Source organism: Rattus rattus, chromosome 11 (genome assembly GCF_011064425.1).
Source record: "Rattus rattus isolate New Zealand chromosome 11, Rrattus_CSIRO_v1, whole genome shotgun sequence".
In the NCBI taxonomy this organism is placed as follows: Eukaryota; Metazoa; Chordata; class Mammalia; order Rodentia; family Muridae; genus Rattus; species Rattus rattus.
In genome coordinates this window covers 93,352,687-93,377,353 of record NC_046164.1, presented here as the reverse complement: position 1 = coordinate 93,377,353, position 24,667 = coordinate 93,352,687, and the positions used below count along the sequence as shown (strand labels likewise).

General features: G+C 42.6%; 1 protein-coding gene across 1 annotated transcript in view; it reads right to left on the bottom strand.

Annotated features, from left to right (window-relative positions):
- The window catches only part of Kiaa1841 (KIAA1841 ortholog), a 49,131-nt gene that overhangs the window by 5,398 nt on the left and 19,066 nt on the right, over window positions 1–24,667 (bottom strand). The window contains exons 9-20 of the mRNA XM_032917176.1: window positions 22,246–22,332; window positions 22,036–22,146; window positions 17,671–17,794; window positions 15,420–15,572; window positions 14,767–14,912; window positions 13,016–13,115; window positions 10,702–10,734; window positions 9,358–9,457; window positions 4,461–4,552; window positions 3,214–3,242; window positions 2,971–3,044; window positions 1,863–1,951 (exon numbers count right to left, since the gene is read on the bottom strand). Of these exons, the coding sequence (XP_032773067.1) occupies window positions 1,863–1,951; window positions 2,971–3,044; window positions 3,214–3,242; window positions 4,461–4,552; window positions 9,358–9,457; window positions 10,702–10,734; window positions 13,016–13,115; window positions 14,767–14,912; window positions 15,420–15,572; window positions 17,671–17,794; window positions 22,036–22,146; window positions 22,246–22,332 (1,138 nt within the window). The remainder of the gene's footprint in view (window positions 1–1,862; window positions 1,952–2,970; window positions 3,045–3,213; window positions 3,243–4,460; window positions 4,553–9,357; window positions 9,458–10,701; window positions 10,735–13,015; window positions 13,116–14,766; window positions 14,913–15,419; window positions 15,573–17,670; window positions 17,795–22,035; window positions 22,147–22,245; window positions 22,333–24,667) is intronic.

Here is a 24,667-nt window from a genome sequence, read left to right as displayed (position 1 = left end):
CTCCTGGCTACCACAGCCCTTTCTTCACGGTGCTCAGCAGATCCTTTGCCTTGTCTACTCATGCATCACTGTTTGAATTCTTTATTATGTTGTATGTATGGGTGTTTTGCCTGTATACCCGTGTGCCCTTGGAAACAAGAAGAGGGCCTTGGGTCCCCTGGGGCTGGACAGGCAGAGGGTTGTGAGCGGCCATGTGGGTGCTCTGGAAGAGCCACCTGCCACCTGGCAGGCCTGGGACTCACCGGGATCCCCTGCCCTGTCTCCGGAGTACTGGGATTAAAGGTGTGGCCACCATGCCCAGCTTGCCTATTTATTTTTGTTGGATTATTTTACTACTGAGTTACTGAGCGTTTTTTGAGATTGTAACTTAATCACGACATTGTCCCTCCCTTCCCAGGAATCCTTTATCAGACAGATGCTTTGCACATAATTGATTACGATGTTTGAACTGTCTGTTATCCTTTCTCCTTTGCGGTTTTGAGACAGGTGTCACTATACGGCTCTGGCCGCCCACCACCTAGACCGGTTGTCCTTCAGTTCTCTTTACAGTGGTTTTAAAGAAAAATTTTCATTTTGGTGAATTTTGGTTAATTATTCTTTTGTGGATCATGCTATAGTATTGATGCTAAGAACTTAAAAGGTTTTGCACAATTAATTTAGTGATCACATGTGTACGTGTGCATATATGTGCACAAGTTTTCAGGCCTTTTAGCTACGCAAGTTACCTAACTGAAGGTTACAGTTTGTTTTCCTTTGTAAATTTTATTTTCTTTTATGTAGTCCCATTTGTCTCACTTGACTTTTACTGTTGAGAATTCAATTCAGGGCCCCGCGCATTCTGCCATGCGCTCTACCAAGGGGCGGCATCCCAGTAAGGAAGTAAAAATCTCCATGACAGGACTAGGGCAGGAGCTACAGTGCACTTATAATACAGACAGTAATGATATAAAATGCTGACAATATGTAATTATTGATGCTAATCACTAAGGCAGTGCAGGGAGAGTGCAGGTCTGACTTTTTGCAAGACAGTATTTTATCTTACCTGGCATCTAGGCAATATTATATGAAAGTAACAAATCAAGCACTTTCTCCAGCCACTGGCCAATAATGCAAAGCTAACCCACTCGGTGTGACATTGTATTTTAAAGGTATATGTTTATCATGCATGATACAGAGAACCTATGGACCACAGATAATGGGAGATGTTGAAAACTTGTATGCGAATTTTGACTGGCAGTGACTATAAAAATATCTAGGATGTTCCTTTAACATCCTCTTTTTTTTTTTCTTTTTTTCGGAGCTGGGGACCGAACCCAGGGCCTTGCGCTTGCTAGGCAAGCGCTCTACCACTGAGCTAAATCCCCAACCCCCCTTTAACATCCTCTTAAAAAGTCTTCATATTTCCCATGCTAAAAATAAAACAAAGCAGGACTCCGTTTGGTAGGTACAGTATACAGTTGTGTAACATGTTGGTTGAGTATAGTGTAACAGTCTGAGAGGCCCACAGGAAATGAGGCACTATAAGGAGGTACCTTGATGGAGAAAGTGTGTCACTGGAGGTGGCCTTGGAAGTTTCAGATGCTCAAGCCTATGGATCTGGATGTAGAGCTCTCTCTCACCTACCTCACCATGTCTGCCTACACACCACCATACTTCCACCACACTTCCCACCATGATGGTAATGGACTGACCTCTGATCTGTAAGCCTGCCCCAACTAAATGTTTTCCTTTATAAGATTTGCCGTGGTTATGGTATCCCTACACAATAATAGTTAATTATTGTCTTATTCATATTTCCTGATTAAATAAAACTAGGGACAACATTTTTATGTAAGTATAGTATACTGGTAAATAATTCTTACTTCTTTTGATTCCTTTGCCTTGACTCGGTCCAGATCACCCAGTCTCATTTTTATTAGATGCCCTGTAATTTCAGACATCCGCCGCTGATCTGAGGTAAAAAATAGAACATTACTTTTCATGAGACTAACATAGTTTTCATTTTTTAAGAAAGACTATAATTGACAAAAGTTTATGAAAATATCCTTTGCTATTTTTCAGGTGTATAATTCCATATATCTGTGAATAGTTTAAGGTATATAATTCCATATACCTGTGAATAGTTTAAGGTAGCATGTAACAATTGCTAATCTACAGACAGTTGCACTGCCTTTCAGACTGTGGATGTGGTTTGAGTAAGTCTCCCAAAGGATGGTGTGCTGTAAGTCTGATCCCTACTACAGGAGTAAGAGCTGGGCATGGCAGGAAGTGGAAAGCTCACTGGGACCACCAATCCTAGAAGAGATCAATGCTGTTACTGCATGACCCTGCCTAATTCCTGTATGGTCAGGTTGCTATACAAACTATCTCTTTTGCTCCCCTGTTCTCATATCCCCAGGATGCCGTCTGCTGGGCTAGGAAAGTAGCCAGAAGACTTTCACCTGAGCCCAGGAGATACTGATATTGCAAAACTGTAAGCTAAATAAACTTCTTTATAAGATACTCAGCTTTGAGTATTTTGTTGTTAGAACACTAAGGCTAAGACACAGCCTAGAACATATTTACTAATTTTCATAGTAAACTATGTAAGAAGCAAAGTATAAGAGCTCTTAAAGTCACAGATTTTTAAATGACACATTCCCCACTGGAAGCTCTGGTGATGAACTGATTGGTGCCTAGAGAATGTGCACATGTTGGGCCTTATTTTGTAACCTTCAAAAGCAGTTAGCATGCTTTATGAAAGACAATTCTTAGGGCTGGAGACATGGTTTAGTGGTTAAGAGCACAAATTCTTCTCGAAGGGGTCCCACGTTTGGTCCCCAGCACCCACATCAGGCAGCTCATGGCTGCCTCTAAGCCCAGGCTCAGGGTATCTGTCGTCCTCTTCTGGCTGGAATGGTACTGCACTCACGACCCCCAACACACACAGTTTTTCTACCTTACTTTCTGTTACTCAGTAACGACACTCACCGTCCTCTCTCTGTGCATCCTGGTTGAATCTCAAGGATCTTGTGGCATCCCACTTGTTCTTCTGCATGCTCACACTGTTGGACAGATCCAACAAGAACAACACTGAAACTGCTTTACTGCACTTCCACAGGCCCTGTGTCGAAAATAAAACCAACCAACAAGCAAACAAAACACCACCACCACCACCAAAAAAACAAGCAAAAAAAGAAATAAATCCAATTGGATCAAGGAACAAATACTCACACGAAAGGAGATACATCTCTAGAAGTTGACTGAAGAAAAGAGAAGATAACATTGTCTAATTAGAGTATATATATATATATATATATATATATATATATATATATATATATTAGCCTTCTACTTAACTATAAGAACAATTCACATTTTTTTAGGTCAAGACACTATTGCAAGAACATCTAGAACTGTTATTTCATTTAAACCTTGCAGCAACAGCTAGAGTGGTGGTGCCCATATCACCCCAGCAGCGGCAGGCAGGGCTCCATGAGATGAAGGCCAGCCAGGGCTACACAGTGAGACTCTGTTAAACAGACAAACAGTCAGTCTTGCAGCAAAAAAAGACCTATAATGGTGAAACCACCTTTTTAACTTCAGAGAAATTAAAAAACTTATCAAAGAGAAAAAAATACTTTGTTTATTCATTGGATTTATGCTAAGCTTATGCAATACATTATAAATATTTTACATATAAGATTATAATATATCGTCTTAATAAAATTACATTAATAAGCTTATATAATCTATACTGAGCTTATGTAATCTCTTGACTAAGATGAATGTGCACTCCCCCCAGTGTTACTGTGGATCTCATCTTCTTATGTAATTTTATGTACATCGGTGTTCTGCCTCTGTGAGGACGTGGATCCCCAGGAACTGGAATTCTAGACAGCTCTGAGCTGCCATGTGCCACTGAACCTTGGTCCTCTGGAAAGCAGCCAGTGCAGTGTTTCGCCTTCTCTCTATCCCCATGCGGACCGGAAAACTGGCCTTTAATACATTTCGGAACTCAGGGATTCTCTTCAGTCACCTCAGCTACTACTGCTCTATCAGTTCTGACATTTTATCTCTTCTGTGACACGGGAAAACAGAAGTGGATTTTATAGGTAATAAAACAATTAACTTCAGTTTAAGGGTGTCTTTACTGTTTACAAATGCTGGTTACAAGGTGAGAAGGGTAAGCAGCGCACACAATGCAGTGTCTATACAAGTCCTTCCATGTCAAGCTCTTGGGAACAATCACTTACCAGTGGCTTGTGCAGCTCTACACGTACACGGTTCATGCCCAAGGGAGGAAATCTCTTAACACGGAGGGTGGTCAACCGTGCCTATACTTTGTTTCATGCCTTTCTTTTCGTCTGGAGTCTCAGCTACTAATGAGACTAACACCACCGTGTTACTCATTACTGTTTGCATTTGCCTTGACTGCACTAGCTTGTTTACGTCTTAAGGACTAAAAACCAAAGAGTCACCTTCTCCAGTGTCTTCTCTTTCTTTTGAGAACAGGGTGAAGACAGTTGCTTTTTTGGTGGCTTAGTAAATTTCTTTGGCTTCTCCTTTTTCCCTGATAAACAAAGGACAATATTAGGAACAAGAGTCTCATTCCCTGCCAACGCCACTGCTATTTCTCAATAAAACAGACACTTAACCAATTCCATTTCTGAGAAGAGAGAGGACGAGGAGGGCCTGCAAAGTCGACACAGGAGTCAGACTGAAGCTGCCACAAAGGGCTCATTCCAATCTTACCTCTTCTTTGTACTTGATCAGAAGCTTTGAACAATGAAGGCAGAGTAAGCAAGCCCACGGCTTTGAGTGCTAACTTAAAATGTCAGTGAAAATTACATATTTATTTATCTAATTTGACAGTGGAATCAACTTAGAAAAAATGTGATTTGAGAATAAGGGACAGAGCATCGATGTACGCACACAAACGCCTTCAAATGAATTTTGTTTGGGAAGGAGGTAAGGCAGGGATGGTTTGGGAAGCAGGATGGGACAAATTATATTCTGAATGTGGCCTCTGAAGTCAATATCCTGAGTCCATTCTGGCCAAGAGAGAAGTGGAATCTGCTGGGGACGGGACAGTACTCTAAGAACAAAGTATAAAGGCAAGGAGAATGCACTGGCTGGCTCTCCCGAACAGACCCCTGTCTACTACCTCCACACTGGCTCTGTCGTGATACAAGGACGAACCTGTCACTACTGCACATGGGAACCTTGTGAGATAAGATGCACACATAATGATCCCGAGAATACCACAGGAGGAAAAGGCAAGATAATAATACATCAAGAGGTATACATGGCTTGACGGCATAAGAGGACATAGGGTAAAGGTATGGAACAGGGCAGGGCAATGCCTTCTAAGTTATTGATATGAAAACAAAATATTATCAAAATAATCAAAGTCAGGCACAGAGTTAGGCAATTTATACCAGAGAACTTTGTGGGATAAGAATGTTGGGTCCTCTTATCTAAAGAGGGACCCACAGGGAAGAACCCAACCTGGACCTGCCCAGGGACAAAACGCAGCTTATAGAGCTGCCATTATAAGGAAGTGTGAGCAGAGCTCTACATACTTAGCTGAGTGTCAAACTATGCCAGTGTGAGAAGCCCTGTCCCCTCAGTAGGCCACCTCTGCTTGCAAGAAAGAACTATTGCTGGTCAGATGACCGGGATTCCTCTGACTCCGACCGAACTCATCCTCGCACATGCCTCAGGCTTCAGATCACTGGGTTAAAGTGTCAGAGGGCACTGACACTTGGATCTGGAAAAACAGCTAAAAGTCTGTGGAGAACTTAGGAAGCAAGGAGACACTAAGGAGTGAGCCCTGGTATCTGACTGGAAACTGTTGGGACTCTTGGTTGTGACAGCTAATCCTCCTTGTCAACCTCACTGTGGACACCGTGACTGAGGCCACGCACTCCTCTGCCTGTGTCCTGTGTGTCTGTGACAGTCCTTCTAAAGAGGCTTCACTGGGGAGGGAGACCCACCTGAATGTGGGCAGTATCACCCAAGGCTTAGTTAGTCTTTATTTATAAGAAAAGTACTTTTTAATAAACACAAAGTGAGGGGCAGAAAGCAGAAAGCATAACTAAAATGGAGTCTCTCTATGTAAGCTCAGGAGACATTTGGAACTAGCAGAAGAATCAGTGAGTGTGAACACAGAACATTAGAAATGACCAAACCTGTGGTATCTGGAAAACCTGCAAGTTTGGAAATCAGACGACATCCTTGTAAGTAATGACTGGTGAGGAAAGTTAGAAAACGCCTGACTGACTATAAGCCAAGCTGGGCATGGTGGTGCACACCTATCTAGTACGTTGGTGGCTGAGGGGAGACTGCCTTAGGCTTACATTTCAAGTACAGGCCAGCAAACATGACATACAAGGCCCCATCTCAAAAAGGAAAACAACACAGGCTTAGGATATAGCTCAGGTGGTAGGATGCTTGGCTACCATGCACAAAGGAGGTAGAAAAGGAGGATCACAAGTTTAAGGGCATTGACTATACAGTAAATTATAAACTAGCTGGGGACATATGAGACCCTGTCTCAAAGCAAAACACACACACACACACACACACACACACACACACACACACAAATTCTAACCCCTGTATATGTATGTGTATTTATGAAAAAAAAAAAGGTCAAAATTTGTCAAGTGTATAGCAGTAGTACTTGGGGTAAAACATTTTAAATTTCCCCAGCATGCTTTAGAAGAAGAAACTAACAATCTGGTTGGACATGATGGCACACAGCTGTAACTCCAAGGAGGACGGAGGACTGGAAGGCCAAGACCACCTGGGGCTACAAGAGACCCTGTCTGAAGCAGCGGGAACAGTAAATGTCCTTCCCATTCATCCACACCAATGACCTAAGCTTCTACTTTAAGAATTAAAAAAATACCTTTCTGGCAGTGATGACGTCCCAGAGAGAACATGGCTTTTGAAAAGACTCACCCTCACCCTCAACAGGAGAGAAGAAACACAAGACAGGCACCTGCTACAGAGCCTAAATTCCTACCTCTGGGATGGAGATGCCCCTTACCCATGCACAACCAGCAACCTTGTGTGTGGCTCCTACAGGAGGATTCTCCTGCAGGAGAAAGAAGCCCTGAAAGCACTGATTCAAGATCAGTGGGAACCATCCTAATAAACTCATTGTGTTTATAAAGCCAGCCGACCAGACAGACAGACAGACAAACAAACTCAGTTCCAAGCAATTCCACAGAAGGGCATACTGTGAGAGCAAATGTAAAACAAACGATAGAGACATCTAGGACATGCAGGTCTGGTTCTTTCAAATCGTTAGTAGTAAAACTCTAAGCTAACCAAGGAAAGAAGACAAATCTAATATGACAACCAGAGACGGCAGCATCACCTGTCCTTCAGATGCAAAAGGACAAGCACTTTGTGCCAATGACTTAGGAGAGATGGGCACAATTTCTTCAACAATATGCATTAGCAAAACACATAAAATATTGAAAACTTGAGCAACATGACAATAAAGAAATCAAATTTATAATTTAAAACCACCTATGCAGAAAACTCCAGGGCCAAACCGTGTCATTGCTGATTTTTATCATGACTTGTGAGAGAAAGTCTGAACATGCAATTATAGAAAAGAGATGTCTGGGCTGGGGGGCTGCTCAGTGACGAACACTGCTGAGGAGCCTGAGACCTCTGTGCCCCCTCTTCTACCCCCTCTCCTACCCCTCTCCTACCCCTCTCTCCACCCCCTCTCCCACCCCATCTCCCACCCTCTCTCCTACCCCATCTCCCTACCCCCTCCTACCCCTTCTCCTACCCCATCTCCCTGCCCTCTCCTCCCCCCCCTCCTACCCCATCTCCCACCCCATCTCCTACCCCATTTCCTACCCTCTCCCTACCCCATCTCCTACCCTCTCTCCCACCCCATCCCCACCCCATCTCCTATCCCATCTCCTACCCCATCTCCTACCCCATTTCCTACCCCCTCTCCTACCCCATCTCCTACCCCCTCTCTCCTACCCCCTCTCCTACCCCCTTTCCTACCCCCTCTCCCATCCCATCTCCTCCCCCCTCTCCCACCCCATCTCCCACCCCATCTCCTACCCCATTCCCACCCCATCTCCCACCCTCTCCCACCCCATCTCCTACCCCTTCTCCTACCCCCATCTCACCCTCTCCCACCCCCTCCCACCCCATCTCCCACTCCCATCTCCTACCCCATTTCCCACCCTCTCTCCCACCCCATCTCCCACCCTCTCCCACCCCATCTCCCTACCCCATCTCCCACCCCATCTCCTATCCCATCTCCCTACCCCATCTCCTACCCCATTTCCTACCCTCTCTCCCTACCCCATCTCCTACCCTCTCTCCCTACCCCCCTCTCCTACCTCCCACCCCATCTCCTACCCCCCTCTCCTACTCCCTCTCCTACCCCTACCAAAAGAGTAAATGATACATTTTTTCATTCAGGAAGTTATGTATATGTGATATCAAAACTCAAAAAAAAAAATTCCTGAGTGCTGAAAACATTCCAATGGACATCAACAAAAATTTCTTAGTAATTTATTAGCATGTCAAATGGTATGAAACATAAACATAATATCTCTTTAACAAATGCAGTTTAACACTTGAAAAGTCAATCAATATCAGACTGACATTATAAAGGGAAAAAGTCTATATGATCTTAAAGTAAAAAATTTGCTACATTACAACATTCATTCACTACAAAAACCTAGAATGCAGACCAGATAGGATCTTTCTTTTTTTTTTTTTTCTTTTTCTTTTTTTTGGAGCTGGGGACCGAGCCCAGGGCCTTGCGCTTGCTAGGCAAGCGCTCTACCACTGAGCTAAATCCCCAACCCTGATAGGATCTTTCTTAACTGAGAAATGTATTCATAGAGACCACTAGTTAGTATTACAATTTAGTGGATAAAGACCAGAAGTTGTAAGTCCCACTAGTTAGTATTACAATTTAGTGGATAAAGACCAGAAGTTGTAAGTCACTTGATGTGGGTACTGGAACTCAAGCGTGGGTCTTCTAGAAGAGCAGCAAGCCTTCTCAATTCTAAACCACCCCCAGAGTACAGACTCTACACAGAGCATGGGTCTACTCTACTTCTCTGTGCTTGTGTGGACGCACGTGTGAGCCTGGGAGAAGACTGCTCCACTACCACGTGGGTTCTAGGCAGGCTCGGCAGGCAGCATGCGTCTCTTCCTAGTGAGCCACCATGCCAGCCTGAGTTAGGGGATATTAATGGATCTTCCTTCTCGTTCCTTTTCCTTGTGTAATCTTACCAGACATAAAAAGCCAATCCCCCATGTTTGCATTAAAAGATTTAGAATATAACTCTCCATATAGTGAGGGTTGATTTTAATTACTTTGTTTCTTGGAAATTTCTTCTTCATCACCGACTTCATCTTCAGTGACCTCAGACCCGGTGGTGTACTCTTCCTCCTCTGAGAACAACGACTGCTGTTTCTAAGTGTAGAGAAAGACTCATCTCTTTCAAATTCCACAGTACTGTCACAGGCAGATCTTCAGAACACACTTACCCGGTAAGAACTATGAAGTGGGGCTAGGGACATGGCACTGCAGTTTCACATGTGCACTACTCTCCTGAAGGTCACCAGCAGCAGGACCATCGCTCACAACTACCCATAACTGACTCCTCAGGGCCAAGTCCTCTGGCCTCTGTGGGCACTCAGACATGCATGTGCACAGACACACAGACAAAGGACAATAAATACTTAAAAATGGACTAATAAAGTACTGGCTCTGGTAATGTCAACACTTGGGAGGCCGAAACAGAAGTATGGTAAGCTTGAGGCTACCCTGTTCTACACAGTGCCTCTATGCCTCAGAAAAATGAACAAACACACACAATCCAGTTATACATGCCAGTGATCCATCCCGGCACTGAGAACACAGAGGCAGGAGGAGTGGGTTCAGAGTCATGTTCTGATTCCAGGCCAGCCTGGGCAACAAGAAATTGTCTGAGAAGTCAAATAGCAAAACAAAACAAAACAACAACAACAAAAAAAACAAAACGCCCCCCCCAGAACTTATTATTAGACTCAAATGTGATTTAGTCACATTTATATGATTTATATGCTTCATTATTTAGTATGTGGACACAGGCAAGAAGAGCTCAGAGAAAACGTCCAGGAGTCTGCTCTCCCCTCCGCCTTGTGGGTTCCAGGGATTACCCCAGGTCTTCAGGCTTGGGGGCAAGCACCCTTAACTGTTATGCCATATCACAGCCCCTAAAAGTGACTTAACGGTGATTTTTAAGTTTTTAAACCAGGGCCTTGAGCTATGGCTCAGTGAATAAGGACATTTGCTGCCCTTGCAAAGGACTACAGTTCACATCTCAGGCCTCAGGGCAGGTGGATCACAATGGCTGGCGGTTCTGATAACGCCCGCCTCTTCTGGCTTCAAGGGCACCCCAACAGTGGTGGCAAGCAGCCATCTTTTCTTTAAGTCTTCTAACCAGAATCTTGCCTCGGCCTTCCAAATTGTGGGACTACAGGCCTGAGTCACCACCACAGGGTGTGTGTTTTTCTTAAATAATCTATGGCATTTTCTTTATACAAGCAAAATTGGAAAGGCCACCCAGAAGACAGACACTTAACCAGTTTGTAAAATCAGATGTTATGATTGCATTATGGAACTTCAACGCAGAAGCAAGAGTCCACAGACGCTGAACCTAGCGGCCCACTTACCAACTGCAGAGTCCAGTTTTTCAGTGACAGAAACTATAAGGAGAAGAGCAGCAGGTTAGCAACCTTGCATGGCAGCTCTGTACTCTCACATGGTTACAAGTTACAGTTTCAGGTTTAACTCATTTAAAACTTAGGCTGAAGGTGATATCTTAGTCTAATGAGTCAGTCTTTAAAAATCCCTGCCTAGCATCAGGAAGACAAACACCAACACCAGCGAGGCTGCAGACACGAGGCTGCAGAAGAAGCCCGCACTCACTGCTGGCAGGAGCCTACACTTGTGCAGCCACTATGGGACTCAGTACCAAGGTTCTTTCATCAACAGACTGAAACTCAAGCTGCCACATGATGACCCAGCATGAGCACGCTGTGTCCACATCCCACCAGCTCCGAGTCCACACATTACAAGACCGTCACCTACTCATGCTCATTGCTGTACTAGTCACAGAAGCCAGGGCAGATCCAGAATGGTGTTTATCAACAAGGGAGTGGCCAAATACAATGTCACACACACACAACGGGACTGAGTGGAGCCCCGGGGAGAACGGCGCCTGCAGGAGAATGGGTGCAAAGGGAAGGAAAGCACTATGCTAAGTGGAGATGCAGAACTTACACATATGTGTATTGCATACATGTATGTAGTGCATGTATTACATGGCTGTTTGTGGGGCACGAAGCTGGGAACGGCAGCACTGTGTTGAGGGCTGAGACCCCCTGCTTTTCCTGGAGCTGTCTGTGTGCTTACATCCGTGTGTGAGGTCTCACTCTGCCCTCTGTCTACTGCCCCTGCTCTCTCCTCACCGTCCCCTTCAACAGTCTCTCCCTCTTCTTCTCGCCCTCTCCCTTCTGTCTGCTGTGTCTCCTGTCTCTCCACTCAGTCCTCTTCATGCTTCCTCTCCTCCTTTTCTGCTGTCCCTCTCTACCTCACCTCTCATCTTTCTGTTTACTCTGTTTTCTTCCTGTCTCTGTTCTTTCTCCATCCTCTTGAACCTGTCTCTCCTACCATGCTTTCCTCTCTGTTCTCATTCTCTCCCTACCCCCCTCTCCTTTTGCCTGGGACCAGCAGGAATGCATTTCGCCTGAGAACAATCCTGCTCCTCTAGTGCACTCTGATAGTTGTGTATAAAATGGAGGACATAGTTCTGCCCTTCTAGGTGTGGCCCCTCTCACTGTCTCTCCTCACTGGCCTCTTGCCTTCCCACATCTCCCATTCTTCCTCTCTCCTTTTCTCTCTTTCTGTCCTGTCTCTCTCTCCTCTCTCCCCTTCTCCCCTCCATCTCTCTCTTATTCTTCCTATGCCCTGCTGAGTGTTGAGAACCTTACCCAAGGGCAGTCCTGTCTTCAGGGCAAGTGGCTGGGAAGCTGTCTCTGTGCTTGCTTACAGTAGAGCACAAAATGACCACTGTGCGTCCCTCCCTCCCTCCCTCTTGCTCTCTCCTGCTCTTTCTCCTCCTATGTTCTCTCTTCTGTGTCTCCTCTCTCCCCTCAGTCTCTCCCTTTCTCGTCTTTCTCCATTAGTTCACTTTTCTCTCCCTCTCCCCTTCTGCCTCGATGAGAATGCATCTTCTGAGAGATGCCCTGCTTTCCCTGTGCTCTCCCATTCATGTATAAGATAGAAGATGAACTCTTTCCTTTTTCTTCTCTCCTGCCTCCCCTTTATCCCAGCTGTCCTTCCTTTCTCCTCTCCCTGCTCCACCCCCATCCTCCCCGTCCCTGTCCCTGTCTCTGTCTCCTCCACGCAGCTCCTCCTTCTCACCTGTATCCTCTTTCTGTAAATTTTCATGTTTACACTCATTATAACCTACACAGTGCACGTGCAAGCCCTATATTGCTGGCCAGCACCAGCGCAGCTGTCAGAGCTCTTCAGTTTCCCACGCAAATTCTGTCTCCCCCATCTAAGGCAGTGTTAACAGATGCCCTGGGCTTGGGTAACAAAAATCACCTGAATCAAGGAATCAAAGCTATTCTGCTCACCCTTAACTCTTTTCAATTTTGAAGCTTTTGAAAAATGAAACACATTTCATATCAAAATACTATAGAATGAGAAGGAACAAAGTATGCACTTCCATTTTCTCCATTCTCAATTCTTTCTTTGTCCATAACAGACGGACTGAAGGGTTTTTACATAAAGCTCTGTCAGTTACCAACTCACTGAAGTCTATAACACATTACTCATTACTCTTCAGTTTCATAACCCAGCAAACCACTGTATTAGGACTGGGCAGTCAGTCCAATTCCAACTTAAACGTACTAGGTGCCTGCCAAAGATAACGTCATCCATAGCTTCATACGTACATTAAATTGAAAAGTTACTCACAGCATTGAGCTCCCCAGTTTTGGAGCCCCACGGTGTATTTGGCTCCAGTAAAATCTCATATTCCAGGCCCTTCTCATCACAGGAGCCAACCCCAGGATCACTTAAATGAAGAAGACATTTTTACAGAAAGACAATCAATTTCTCAACAATTTACAGGCAGGGCTAGAGCACTTGCTACTCTTGTGGAGAAACCTGATTTGGTTCCTAGCACTCACCCTGGGCCTCACAGCCACTGCCACTCCAGTTCTAGGGAAATGTGACACCCTTTCTGCCTCCCTAGGCACTGCACAACAGTGCTCTTGCAGACATGCAGACTACTGTTATTGCAAATATTTCTTACAGCTTAAGAAATACAAGTTCTTGCATGTGGCCTCAGTATTAATACTAGTTCTTGATTATAAGGACATCGCTTAAATATTTACTTTTTTCTTGGGGGGTGGGGTGGGTGGTCTCTGTAGCTCTGGCTATCCTGAAACTCACTCTGCAGACCAGGCTGGCCTCAAACTCACACAAAGAGATTAGTTGCCTCTGGTCTTACATTGCTCTTCCCATGGCTGGCAGTATTTACTTTAATATGTTTAGTAACTGCTCTGGCAGATAGATCACCCCATCAGAGGCACACAGTTGCAATAGAAAAGTCCTATCTGCCAGGTGGTGGGTGGAAAAGGGCTGGTGTACTGGTCTTGCTTTCTGAAAGCCCTGTTAGAGTCCTCTAGCCCAGGACTAGCTTGACAGCTTGTTGCAGGTACAAAACCATGGAAGTGATTGCAATTTAAGAGTTAAGTTACAGAACGGTGGTCCAGCTGCTCTGTCTTACCCATTTGTGCCCGTCAAGTATTTAACAAGTCCCTGGCACCCGGCTAGCTCACTGCACCAGTGGAAGGCCTGTTCAGCATGCTTGAGGCCCGAGGCCTAATCCCAGGAGACGGTGTGAGACCAGGTGGGGGTGGGGTTGGGGTAGGAGTTAAGAAAAGGAGGAAACAAACTCAAAATTTCAAAATTTGGATTTAAGATTTCAGTATTTTTAGTTTCTAAGTTCTTTTTATTAAGTTTTTTTAACACCTTGGACTTCCTGTATTTCTATTTTTATCTGTCAAATGAACCTGTTTTGGGTGTAAAGCATCATAATTTCAGTGAAATGTTCTTTCCCTTCCACCCTCACCTCCTGTTCTGATCTTTTATGTCAACTTAACACAAGCTAGTCACTTGAGAGGAGGGAGCCTCAATTTAAAAACAATGCCTCTGTAAGATCAGGCTGCAGCCAAGCCCTTAGGGCATTTTCTTAATTATGATTTGATGGTGCGGAGCCAACCCTGAGCTGGTGGCCCTGGGTTCTGTAAGACAGCAGCCTGAGCAAGCCTTGAAGAACAAGCTGGTAAGCAGCACCCCATGGCTTCCCCATCAGCTCCTGCCTGCTGGTTCCTGCCCTGCCCCAGTTCCTGTGCTGATTCCTTCAGTAATGAGCTATGATGTGAAACTGTAAGCCAAATAAATAAACCCTTTCCTCCACAACTTGTTTTGGCCGTGTTTCATCACAGCAACAGGACCTCTAATGCTGGGATCAAACCAGATCCTTGTACAGGATAAGCAGCTGTTGTACATCACGCTATATGCCCAGCCCTTCAGTTCAGCGCTCTGAAATTGTAACTATCTCAGGACTGACAATATTTATATGGGAAAACACTTGGGACAGTGGATCATGAAATGGAAACCATTGAATAAAGCTGAAAAGTAGTGTTCCTTTTCCTCACCTAACTGAATCTTTTAAAAACGGTACAGCAATGACATCTTTGTGCTTATGCAGATCATCCAGTATTTTAGCAGTTGGACAAGAAAGCGAATCATCATTTTCCCCTTGGTCATGAAGAAGAACCATGTGGTCCCTCACTTTACAGCCCTGTCAGACATAAGAGACACTGTTAGAGGTAGGTTCATTATACAAACAATCTTCTAAGAGATGCAGTGGTCAGCCATCCATGAGACAGCTATAGTAATGTTACACACACACACACCAGAGCTCAGGGAACATTACAGAAAAGGAGGGAGAAATGTAGGACAGGGAGAAGAAGTACTGTGAGGTGCTATTTTCTGGGCATGGCATGAATACTACACTCAGGAAATCACAGTTAATGTGGTTACCTGTATGTAATGGTTGAGTAAGAATGGCCCCCATAGGCGCATATGTTTAATGCATAGTCATCAGGAAATGGCAGTACTTGGGAAAGATGACTTGTAATTTAACTGCTATGAAGCACAGCAACTCTTATAAATGACAACATTTAATGGGGACTGCCTTACGGTTTTCAGAGGTGGAGTCCTAGGAGGAGCTGGAGACAGTGGTGCACGGTGTGACCAACATACAGTGTACAGACATCTGAAACTTTCAAAGAGTAAAACACGTTACCTTTGTGAGCTGAGTGGGATCAAATCGAAGAACTTTCTGGTTACAGCAGGGGTAAATTCCAGTGCCCACAGTGTTCAGTGAGTTCACTGTGCTGGAGTAAACGACCACCTCTGAGTGGTACTGACAGTGGGAGAATTCAATGCAGAGGAAAGCCTGTGAAAGGAATACATCCGGATTAACAGTTAGTCTCGCCATGAAATAATCTCAACATGCTTTTCTGAAGAGCACGCACTGCGTATTTCATTCTATGACATGCACAGTAACAGCTTGTCTACAGAGGCTCCCAGGGAGGAGCACTTGCAAGGCTTTGAGGCGAGAACAGAGCAGAGGCTCACGTGCTCTTTCTGAGGTGAGGGCAAAAACTGAACGTGTACAGTCGGTGGTACCAACCGTGGGAACTCACTACGATCAGTGAGTTATACAATAATGAACCTCACAGCATGCACTTACACCCCAAAGACGTTTCCCAAGAACAAAGCCAAAGCTGCTTTCTCAAGCCTCAGATGAGTAAAATGTTCTTAGAATAAACATTTAATTAAAACTGACCGATAAATTTTAAGAATTCTGGTGAAATATAAAATAATTTCACCTCACTTGGTTATTCCTTGAATTTTTTGATGGTAAAAACTTAGAATCAGTATCAAAAAAAAACCAAAAAAAAAAAACCAAAAACAAAAACCCAAAAAATAACCCTGTGGCCTAACTTCCAGTCATTAAGACAATAACTTGCCATGGTATGGTTGTGAGATAGGTTATAAATACACATTTAAGTTAAAAAAAAAAAGGCAAAACCAAAATTAACAATTAGTTTAACAACGGAGACAAGTCTCAAAGCATGTTAACAGGACCAGCTACAACGCTCACAGACAGCTAAGGAGTGCAAAGGGAGGCAGGACATTTAGAAAGCGGTAACTTAGGTTGTGCACTGCTGTTCTAGTTGTAGACAATTACTCAAGAGACCAAGCGCATGCTTTTGTGAAAACCTGTACGGAAATATTTACAGCAATTGTCTTCACAAAGGCTCCAAACTAAAAGCACTACACGTCTGTCAGCTGGATTGTTAAACAACTGTGCGATGCTCACAACAGAAGGCTGCTTAACAGTGAAAGGAGATAGACTCACGAAACGAAAGACTCTCCAGTCAGGTAGTTAATACTGAATGACTCTATCTATGTGACTTCCTAGACAAGGAGAAACTGCAGACGGATGATTTAACAGTGACTGCCAACCACTAAGAAGGAGCTGGTTTTAAAAAGAGCACAGGGAACCAATACTGGAAATGATCTATGCTCTGATGGTAGTAACATCACCGTATGCACCAACCTCACAAACTGGATTAACGGTTTCCTCTAGAAGATATACTCCAATAAATCCAGTGTTAAACATTTTGCAACACGGAGAACATAATGAGTAGGATTTACATACAGTCTGGCACTCCAAACTCTGACTGTTTTGATAAACTGTCCTTCTTGCTGCTGAAAATCAAGGGAGTGAAAAATCTAAAGGGAGGGTGTTTTTTATGATTTTTATGTAGAAAACTTTGAAATTATGTAATATTAATCAGGAATGACTGACTCTGTAAAAAGTTTTAAGTCTTTTCAAGGTCTAACACACTTGTGCTTTTGCTAAAAATTCAAATTATTAAAACCATGAACAAGGCTGGGAACACAGCTCAGTGGTACAGCCTGAGGCCCAACTTTAGAGCCCACAATAGTATGGGGGTCAGGGAAAGAACAAAATATTTTAGGAAATGCAATTGTCACTAAGAATTTAGGTGTGGTGATACACACGCATAATAGCAGCACTAGGGAGGCTGACATGGAGGGTCATAAGTTCAAGGCCAGCACAGGCTACACAGACACCTTGTCTTGAAAATTAAAACAACGGAAGGTCTAAAGTGATCCTGAATTTTAAAGGAGTTTATGGCCCAACTGGGAAATAGTTTGACTAGAAATAAGAGCAATGAAGATATCTATCTATCTATCTATCTATCTATCTATCTATCTATCTATCTATCTATCTAGATATATATCTTTATTTTTGTATAAAAATAAATATTTATATATAATAAATATATATGTGTTCATATGTATACACACATACCTTAAAAAATGGATTAGATAACAAAGATTCTGTTGCACTTGTTTCAGCAATAAACATAAGAAAGAAAAAAGGGAAAAATGACAAAAGAAATAAAGGCAGATACAGACAATGCAGTTCCACTCTCGCCACTAGTTTCCTTAACCCTCACCTGGTAACACCTTGAACAAGTCAGCCAATTGATTGTTCCCCACAGACGCCAATAAACATCTCTCCAAGATTTTAATTCTTCAAAAAGACTATTCAAATATTCATGGACATCCCAGGTTTTATCTCTGGAAAGAAAGCCTCGATTAATACACTTGAGGAACACAATCTGTTTTAACCAAGTGTTTCAGCATTTGTGGCTCATTTCCAAGAATACTCAAGTGGTACGTGTGCTATGGACTACACTGAAAAACAGGTTCAACTTCCTTTGAACATTAACTCTGTGGGCAACAGAAGAAAGTATGACGATGTTGAATACATCCTTATTTTGTTGAACTAAAATATTATTAATTGGGCTGGAGAGATGGCTCAGTGGTTAAGAGCACTGACTATTCTTCCAGAGGTCCTGAGTTCAATTCCCAGCAACCACATGGGATCCTATAATAGGATCAGATGCCCTCGTTTGGTGTGTCTGAAGACAACTACAGTGTACTTATAGTAAATAAATAAATAAATAAATAAATAAATAAATCCGTTGAATATCTCTCTAGAAATATTAATTAAATAGTTTAAACAGGCCAGTAGTTAAGAATCAGGAGAGGTTTGTCAAACAGTACCTTTACTTCATTTCACTTTACTTAAAAAATTGTTTACTATATATGAATTTGAGTTTACATGTGTGCATGTGCCACACTGTGTGTGTGTGTGTGCGTGTGTGTGCGCACGCGCATGCGCGCATGAACAGAAACACATATATAGGCCAACAGGACAATCTGTGGGAATTGGTTTGCTCTTTCACCATTGTAGAGAGACTCTTGTGCAATGTATGGCAGCATCGTCTATCAATAAAATGATGTTGGCCTATTAGCTTAAGCAGGAAATAGGAGGTGGGTGTTCTGGTACAGAGACAGTATTTCTGGAATAGAGTCAGGTGTGAGAGGTTTGCCCCACAAGTCATTTCACGAACTCTGGGACCTTTATTTTAGCTGTACATGTTGCACGTGTGCTGTTATTATTAGTGCTTCTAAATCAATTAAGTCATGACTTATTACATTCCTTTTCAACAGTATTTTCTAGTACTTAGGCAATATAAATATAGTATTACTAAGTGCTGTATGTCTCAATACTGTAGGCCTTCACTGTATACATTTAACATTGGGCAAAGACATACACCACATTTGCCACGATCATATATAACTGCAGTGTTTATTTATCTGAGTCAGGTTATCTCTCTATAGCTATGCATGTACGTGTGTATGTATGTACGTATGTATGTATCCCTGTCAGGTTCTTACTAGATAGCCCAGGCTGGCCTGGAGCTTGCTCAGTGGGCCCTCAAGAAACGAGATGCCAATGCCCGAGCCTCTGGAATGCTGGAATCACAGGGGTGGCTACTATACCCAGCTTCTTTCTAAGATTCCATTTAAAACTTTAAAAATTTTCATTATTTTTGTGTGTAGTTCAGTAAATAATGTGTAAATACCTTATTATGAACTACACAGGCACATCTGTCTTAAAAATTATTTAAAGACAATTTTTAAAGTTAAGACAGGATTGCACCCTATAGCCTGTTGCCTTGAACTAGTAGTACCCCTCCTGTATCACTCTTCCTAATGCTGGCATTATAGGCATTGAGACACCCACCATGCCTGGCTTTAATGAAATTTGTTTATGTAAAACATATTGTTCCCTTTACTTTTTATTTATGAATGAATATTTTGTCTGCATGTATACCTGTGCACCAGGTTTGTGCAGTGCCCAAAGAGGTCAGAAGAGGGCATCAGATGTTCCAGAACTCGAGGTAAGAGAGGGTTGTGAGTTGCCATGTGGATGCTAGGAATTGAACATGGGTCCACTGAAGAGCAGTCAGTGCTTTTAACTGACCAAAAGGCAATTTCTAAAATGTTTGTATCAACTGTTTTCTTGTAGAAGAATAACTAGAACACCAAAAGCAGATGCTGACATTAATGCCGATTTACTCTTTCCACTTACTACTACTAACAGTTATTGCTGTTAGAATTGAAGTAATTTTCAAAAGACAAAGTCTCAAGACATATATATATATATGTATACACACATATTTTATACACACACACACACACACACACACACACACACACACACGATTCCATGTGCTTATAAGTAGTGAAAATTCTGCAACTACTTATTGAGAGAAAAATAAAACATTTTAAAGTTGACTGTGGTATTAATACTAACATCAAATTAAGGGTTGTTTTGTATTTGTTTTTTAAATCTTTTTTAAGCTCATCTTCTAAAAATGATTTTTCATTTCTATGTCATTGGTGTTTGGTCTGCATCTTTGTCTGTATGAGGGTGTCAGATCCCCTACAACGTGAGTTTCAGTTGTGAGCCGCCATGTGAGTGCCAAGGATTGAGCCCCAGTCCTCAGGAAGAGCGGCCAGAGCTCTTAACGTCTGAGCCAGCTCTCCAGCCCTCCATCCCCTGTATTTTTATTTTAATGTTTCAAATATAATGCTTGAAGAGTCTTTTTTGTAACCAAACAGTGGTATTTGTGTTACAGCTGATCTGAACTGATCCTTCTGCCTTCATTTCTCAAGTTCTTGGGTTACAGATGTCAGGTTAAGTGTGTACGTGTGATGTGTGTACTGGATACAAGCATGCATGCAGTGGGAGATTGTGGCTATGTGCATGTGCACGGAGGCCAGAGGACATTAGTTGTCTGTCTGTCACTATCTAAGACTTGAGAAGGGAGTTCTACTAAACCTGGAGCTCACTGGCTCACCATCAGGCTCAGGGACCCTTCACCCCAGCCTTTGTGTTACAAGCATAAGCTGCCACAATCAGCTCTTATGTGGGCGCTGGGAATCCAAACTCAGGTCTTCATGCTTATGCACAAGCACGGTATGCACTGAGTCATCTCTTCAGTCCACTCACACACTTTTAATACAGAAAAGAACCATGTAGAGCAACAGTTAATATTTTAGTGATTATGTTCTTTAAGTGTTTTTTACAAAAATATATCCCAGGCTGGTTCTGACCACTATGTAGCCAAGTATGACTTTAATTTTCTGTGATCATCTTGCTTCCATACCCAGAGCACTGGGATGGCATCTTCAGGGCTCAGCCATTCTGCAAGTCCAGGACAGCACTTTAGGGGTTGGGTGGAGATGCTTAAATCCCAATGATTCCAGAAGGAAGTCTGTAAAGAACTCTGACACTGCAAGCCACGAGACAAAGCAGACTGTGGCTGGCTGCTGAGAGGGTCTAGAGTGTCACCCCAGTCTGATCGGCAAACCATCCGGACAGAAGCAGTAGGCCTGGCTCTCCCCAACACTCGGCTGTGTTGGGTTGCGGGGAAACATGGCTGCCCCACTTGTGAACATTAAGAGTTGGATTTTGCCATTGGACAGGAAGCATGAACAGAAAGAAGGGAGGTCCCTGGAGCAAATGTTGAGCCTTGAAGTTCACTAAGTGCTTTCAGGGGCTGGAGTTGCGGGCTTGGAGAGGCCTAGTTTGATCCCTAGTCTCAGGTTGTGCCAGCTCTGGGGGATTTGACACCGTTGGTCTTTGAGAACACCTACGCTCATGCACACATGAGTAGTTTTTAAAAAGAAATAATTTGCTACGTTTGTACAGCTATATGCCTGTATTTTAGCTTGTTCAGTCATTTGGATTTCTTGGAAAAGAGGGCAGCTAGTTCATATATTTAATAAGTAATGAGTGATCTTGTTAAACACTCTCATTGACTCAGTAATACCTCTTTGTAAAAGTTCCTAACAGTAGGATGCTGCCAAAGAGGATGTGTGTCTTGAAAATTTCTCTTCTTCTGAGATATGTCACCAACTCAGAATATAAGCATGATACGTATTATATACTGATAAAGTATAACCAAGATGAAGAATAGAGTACCTTAATGTTTCAGTCATCAAGAATAAACTGAAAATAAATTTAGTTCTTATAAAATTCAATAGAATACTTACATAGATAAAAATGTTAGTGATAAATCACCTTAATGGTACTGACCAGAATATTTTAAGACTAATATATAGAATAATTTGTAACATTTTGAAGTTCTAGGGCATTATGAAACTCACCTAGTAAATATCATGTAGCTTTTACAATAACTTTGTTTGGAAGCAGCACTTTTCTAAGTCTAGTTAGGCTTATGCTCAGCTGCTGTCCTGCTGCTTACAGAAGTAGTTACACAGGATGTGTATGCTGGTGCTGCATATAATTCTGACACTTGGAGGTAGGAAGACATTAGGTTCAGTTAGTTTAGACTATATAGCAAACAAGACTTGGTCTCTATACACCAGAAAAGTAAGCTACGTTTTTATAAGTACTCTTGAAATTCACATGTAAAAACCGTAGTTACTCTTCACCGCACCTTATGTGGATGTAGATAATATTTCCATGTCGATCCACATTGATTTTTCCAGGGATGCAAGAAATTCTTCTTTCTGTTTCTCTAGTTAAAAGTTTCTTACACAAACAGCATCTGTAACAAAAAGGAAATGCTAGAAAGCACTCAAGAAAAGAATTCAATGTGGCAGGTAGTACAGCTACATTATACAGCACACCAAGAAAAACGTGTTACCGATAGAGTGTTGCTGCATTATTTCGAGAATCTGGATTGAAGTATTCAGGATCAAACAGTCTTTCAATCTTCTTACAAAACAGTTTGCTATTAAAAGACAAACGATGGATAAATTAAATATCTATATTTAGTATCTTAAAGCTAGTGGTCTTCCTCCTTCCCTCCCCCCTTCCTTTCTTCTCCCCTGCCTGTGTGTGTGTGTGTGTGTGTGTGTGTGTGTGTGTGTGTGTGTGTGTGTGTGTGTGTGTGTGTGTGTGTGTGCGTGTGTGTGTGCGTGTGTGTGCGTGTGTGTGCGTGTGTGTGTGTGTGTGTGTGTGCGTGTGTGCGTGTGTTTACTTGTGCATCATATATGGGGGACAGAGGTCCACTCCGGAAATCTTCCTCTCTTATTCCTCACTCTTTTCTTCCCTTTTCCCCTTCCTTTTCAGTGCCTTCTGTCTCTATCCCCCAGTGCTGGAGTTACAGATTCACACTGCTACACCTGACCTTTTTTTGTGGGTGCTGGTGATTCTCATACTTACAAAGCACACATTTTATGCATTAAACCATCTCTCTAGCCCTAAATTTAGCTTATGGTGACAAAAATAAGTATTATCCTTATACATTCCTGTATAAAACAAGTTTCCCAAGGAGCTTCTCTTTGGGTATTACATTTTTGCACTTCTAATAAGCCTATTGTTGATCAAAATTATCTTCTTCTGTTTTTTTTTAAATTACATATTTATTGTGTGTGTGTGTGTGTGTGTGTGTGTGTGTGTGTGTGTGTCTGTGTGTTTGAGCGCATGCGCACGTGTGCCCCACAATATGTACATGGAGATCCAGGAAGTGTTTTCAGGAGTCAGTTCTTTCCCTCTACCATGTGTGTCCTGGGGACTGAATTCGGGTCATTAGTCTTGGCAGTAAGTGCACTTAACCCCTGAGTTATCTTGCCAACTTTTTAGAGGCAGGGTCTCTTGCAATTCAAGTACTTTAAACTTATTCTGTAGCTCAGGCTGACCTCGAACTCCTAACTCGCTTGCCTCCTCTGCTTCAAATGGTAATTATAGGCTCATGCACCAGGACACCCATTTTTGCTCACATTTCCTGACTTGTTTTTCAGAAATAGGGTTTCACTATGTAGTTCAGGCTGGCCTCAGACTTGGGTCTTCCTACATTAGCATCTTGAGTGCTAGAGTTATAGGAATATGTTACCATATGTGTCAAGAATATATTTCACCAGAAAAGAAGCTGACAGACATCTGCTTTTCTTTCACTTCTTTTTTACTGGAATATTCAAGATTAACAATTTACAAATTTAACAGCCTGAGTCTATCAATAATTAGGCATATGACTTTGAGTAACTTGCTTTTTTGAACTTTGTTTTCTCATCTATTACATGTGGCTAGTGGGGCCAGCAGATGCCCAAGAAAATAATAGCAAAGGAGAAGTGATGCCCAAAGGTTATTCTCTGACTTTCATTGGTACACAGTGACAGGTGCCTCTACCTGCTCTATGATACATCAAACAAAAGTCAAGTGAAAATAATAAAATATGGCTAGTCACTACAAGCTCATAAGGTTCATGAGGATAAAACTGTTTTCAAATAACGCCAGGCACTGTATGAAGAAATGAATGGTAAGTACTTATCACACGTATTGGAACTGAGCTTGGAGTCCCCTCCATGTGCCCTTCCTGTCTCCATCTCCCTTAATAGATTTGGGTTGGTCTTAAAGGCCATTCCCATTTTCATGTATGTTCTTAGGTAATTTCCTTATATTTCATTCCCTTAGGGGCTGAATTCTTGGATAATCTTCTTCATTATCAATTTCTATTTCTTTTAATGGACTGATTAGCAAATTAAAAACAAACTCTAGCACCATCTTTAAAAAACACCTCTTTTGAGTCCATTTACCCTAACAAATTGCCAATCTCTTTCTTTTTCTAAGCAACCATTCAGAGCAAACATCTGCACACTTTCTACACCCAGGACCCATCTCCTCTGCGCATGAGCTGTGCTCCACACTGTTGTCAATCACCTTCCCCTTTCAGAACTCTCTTTGGTTTTCCCTTCCTTTCTAGTTTACTGGCTTTTATAAGTGCCTCTGATTTTACTTCTCTGCCAAACCTTTAACTAATGAGTAGCCTTTATTAATTAATACTCTCTAGGTAACAGAAAATAAATTACAATAGCATTTATAATAGTGAGAAATTAAATACCTAGGAATAAGTATATAGAAAGTTATATTGTGTTTACTCACTATAAGATTTGGTATTAAGATTCTAAAACCAGGCTGGAGAGATGGCTCAGTGGTAAGAGCACTGACTGTTCTTCCAGAGGTCCTGAGTTCAAATCCCAGCAACCACATAGTGGCTCACAACCATCTGTAATGAGATCTGATGCCCTCTTCTGGTGTGTTTGAAGACAGCTACAGTGTACTTATAT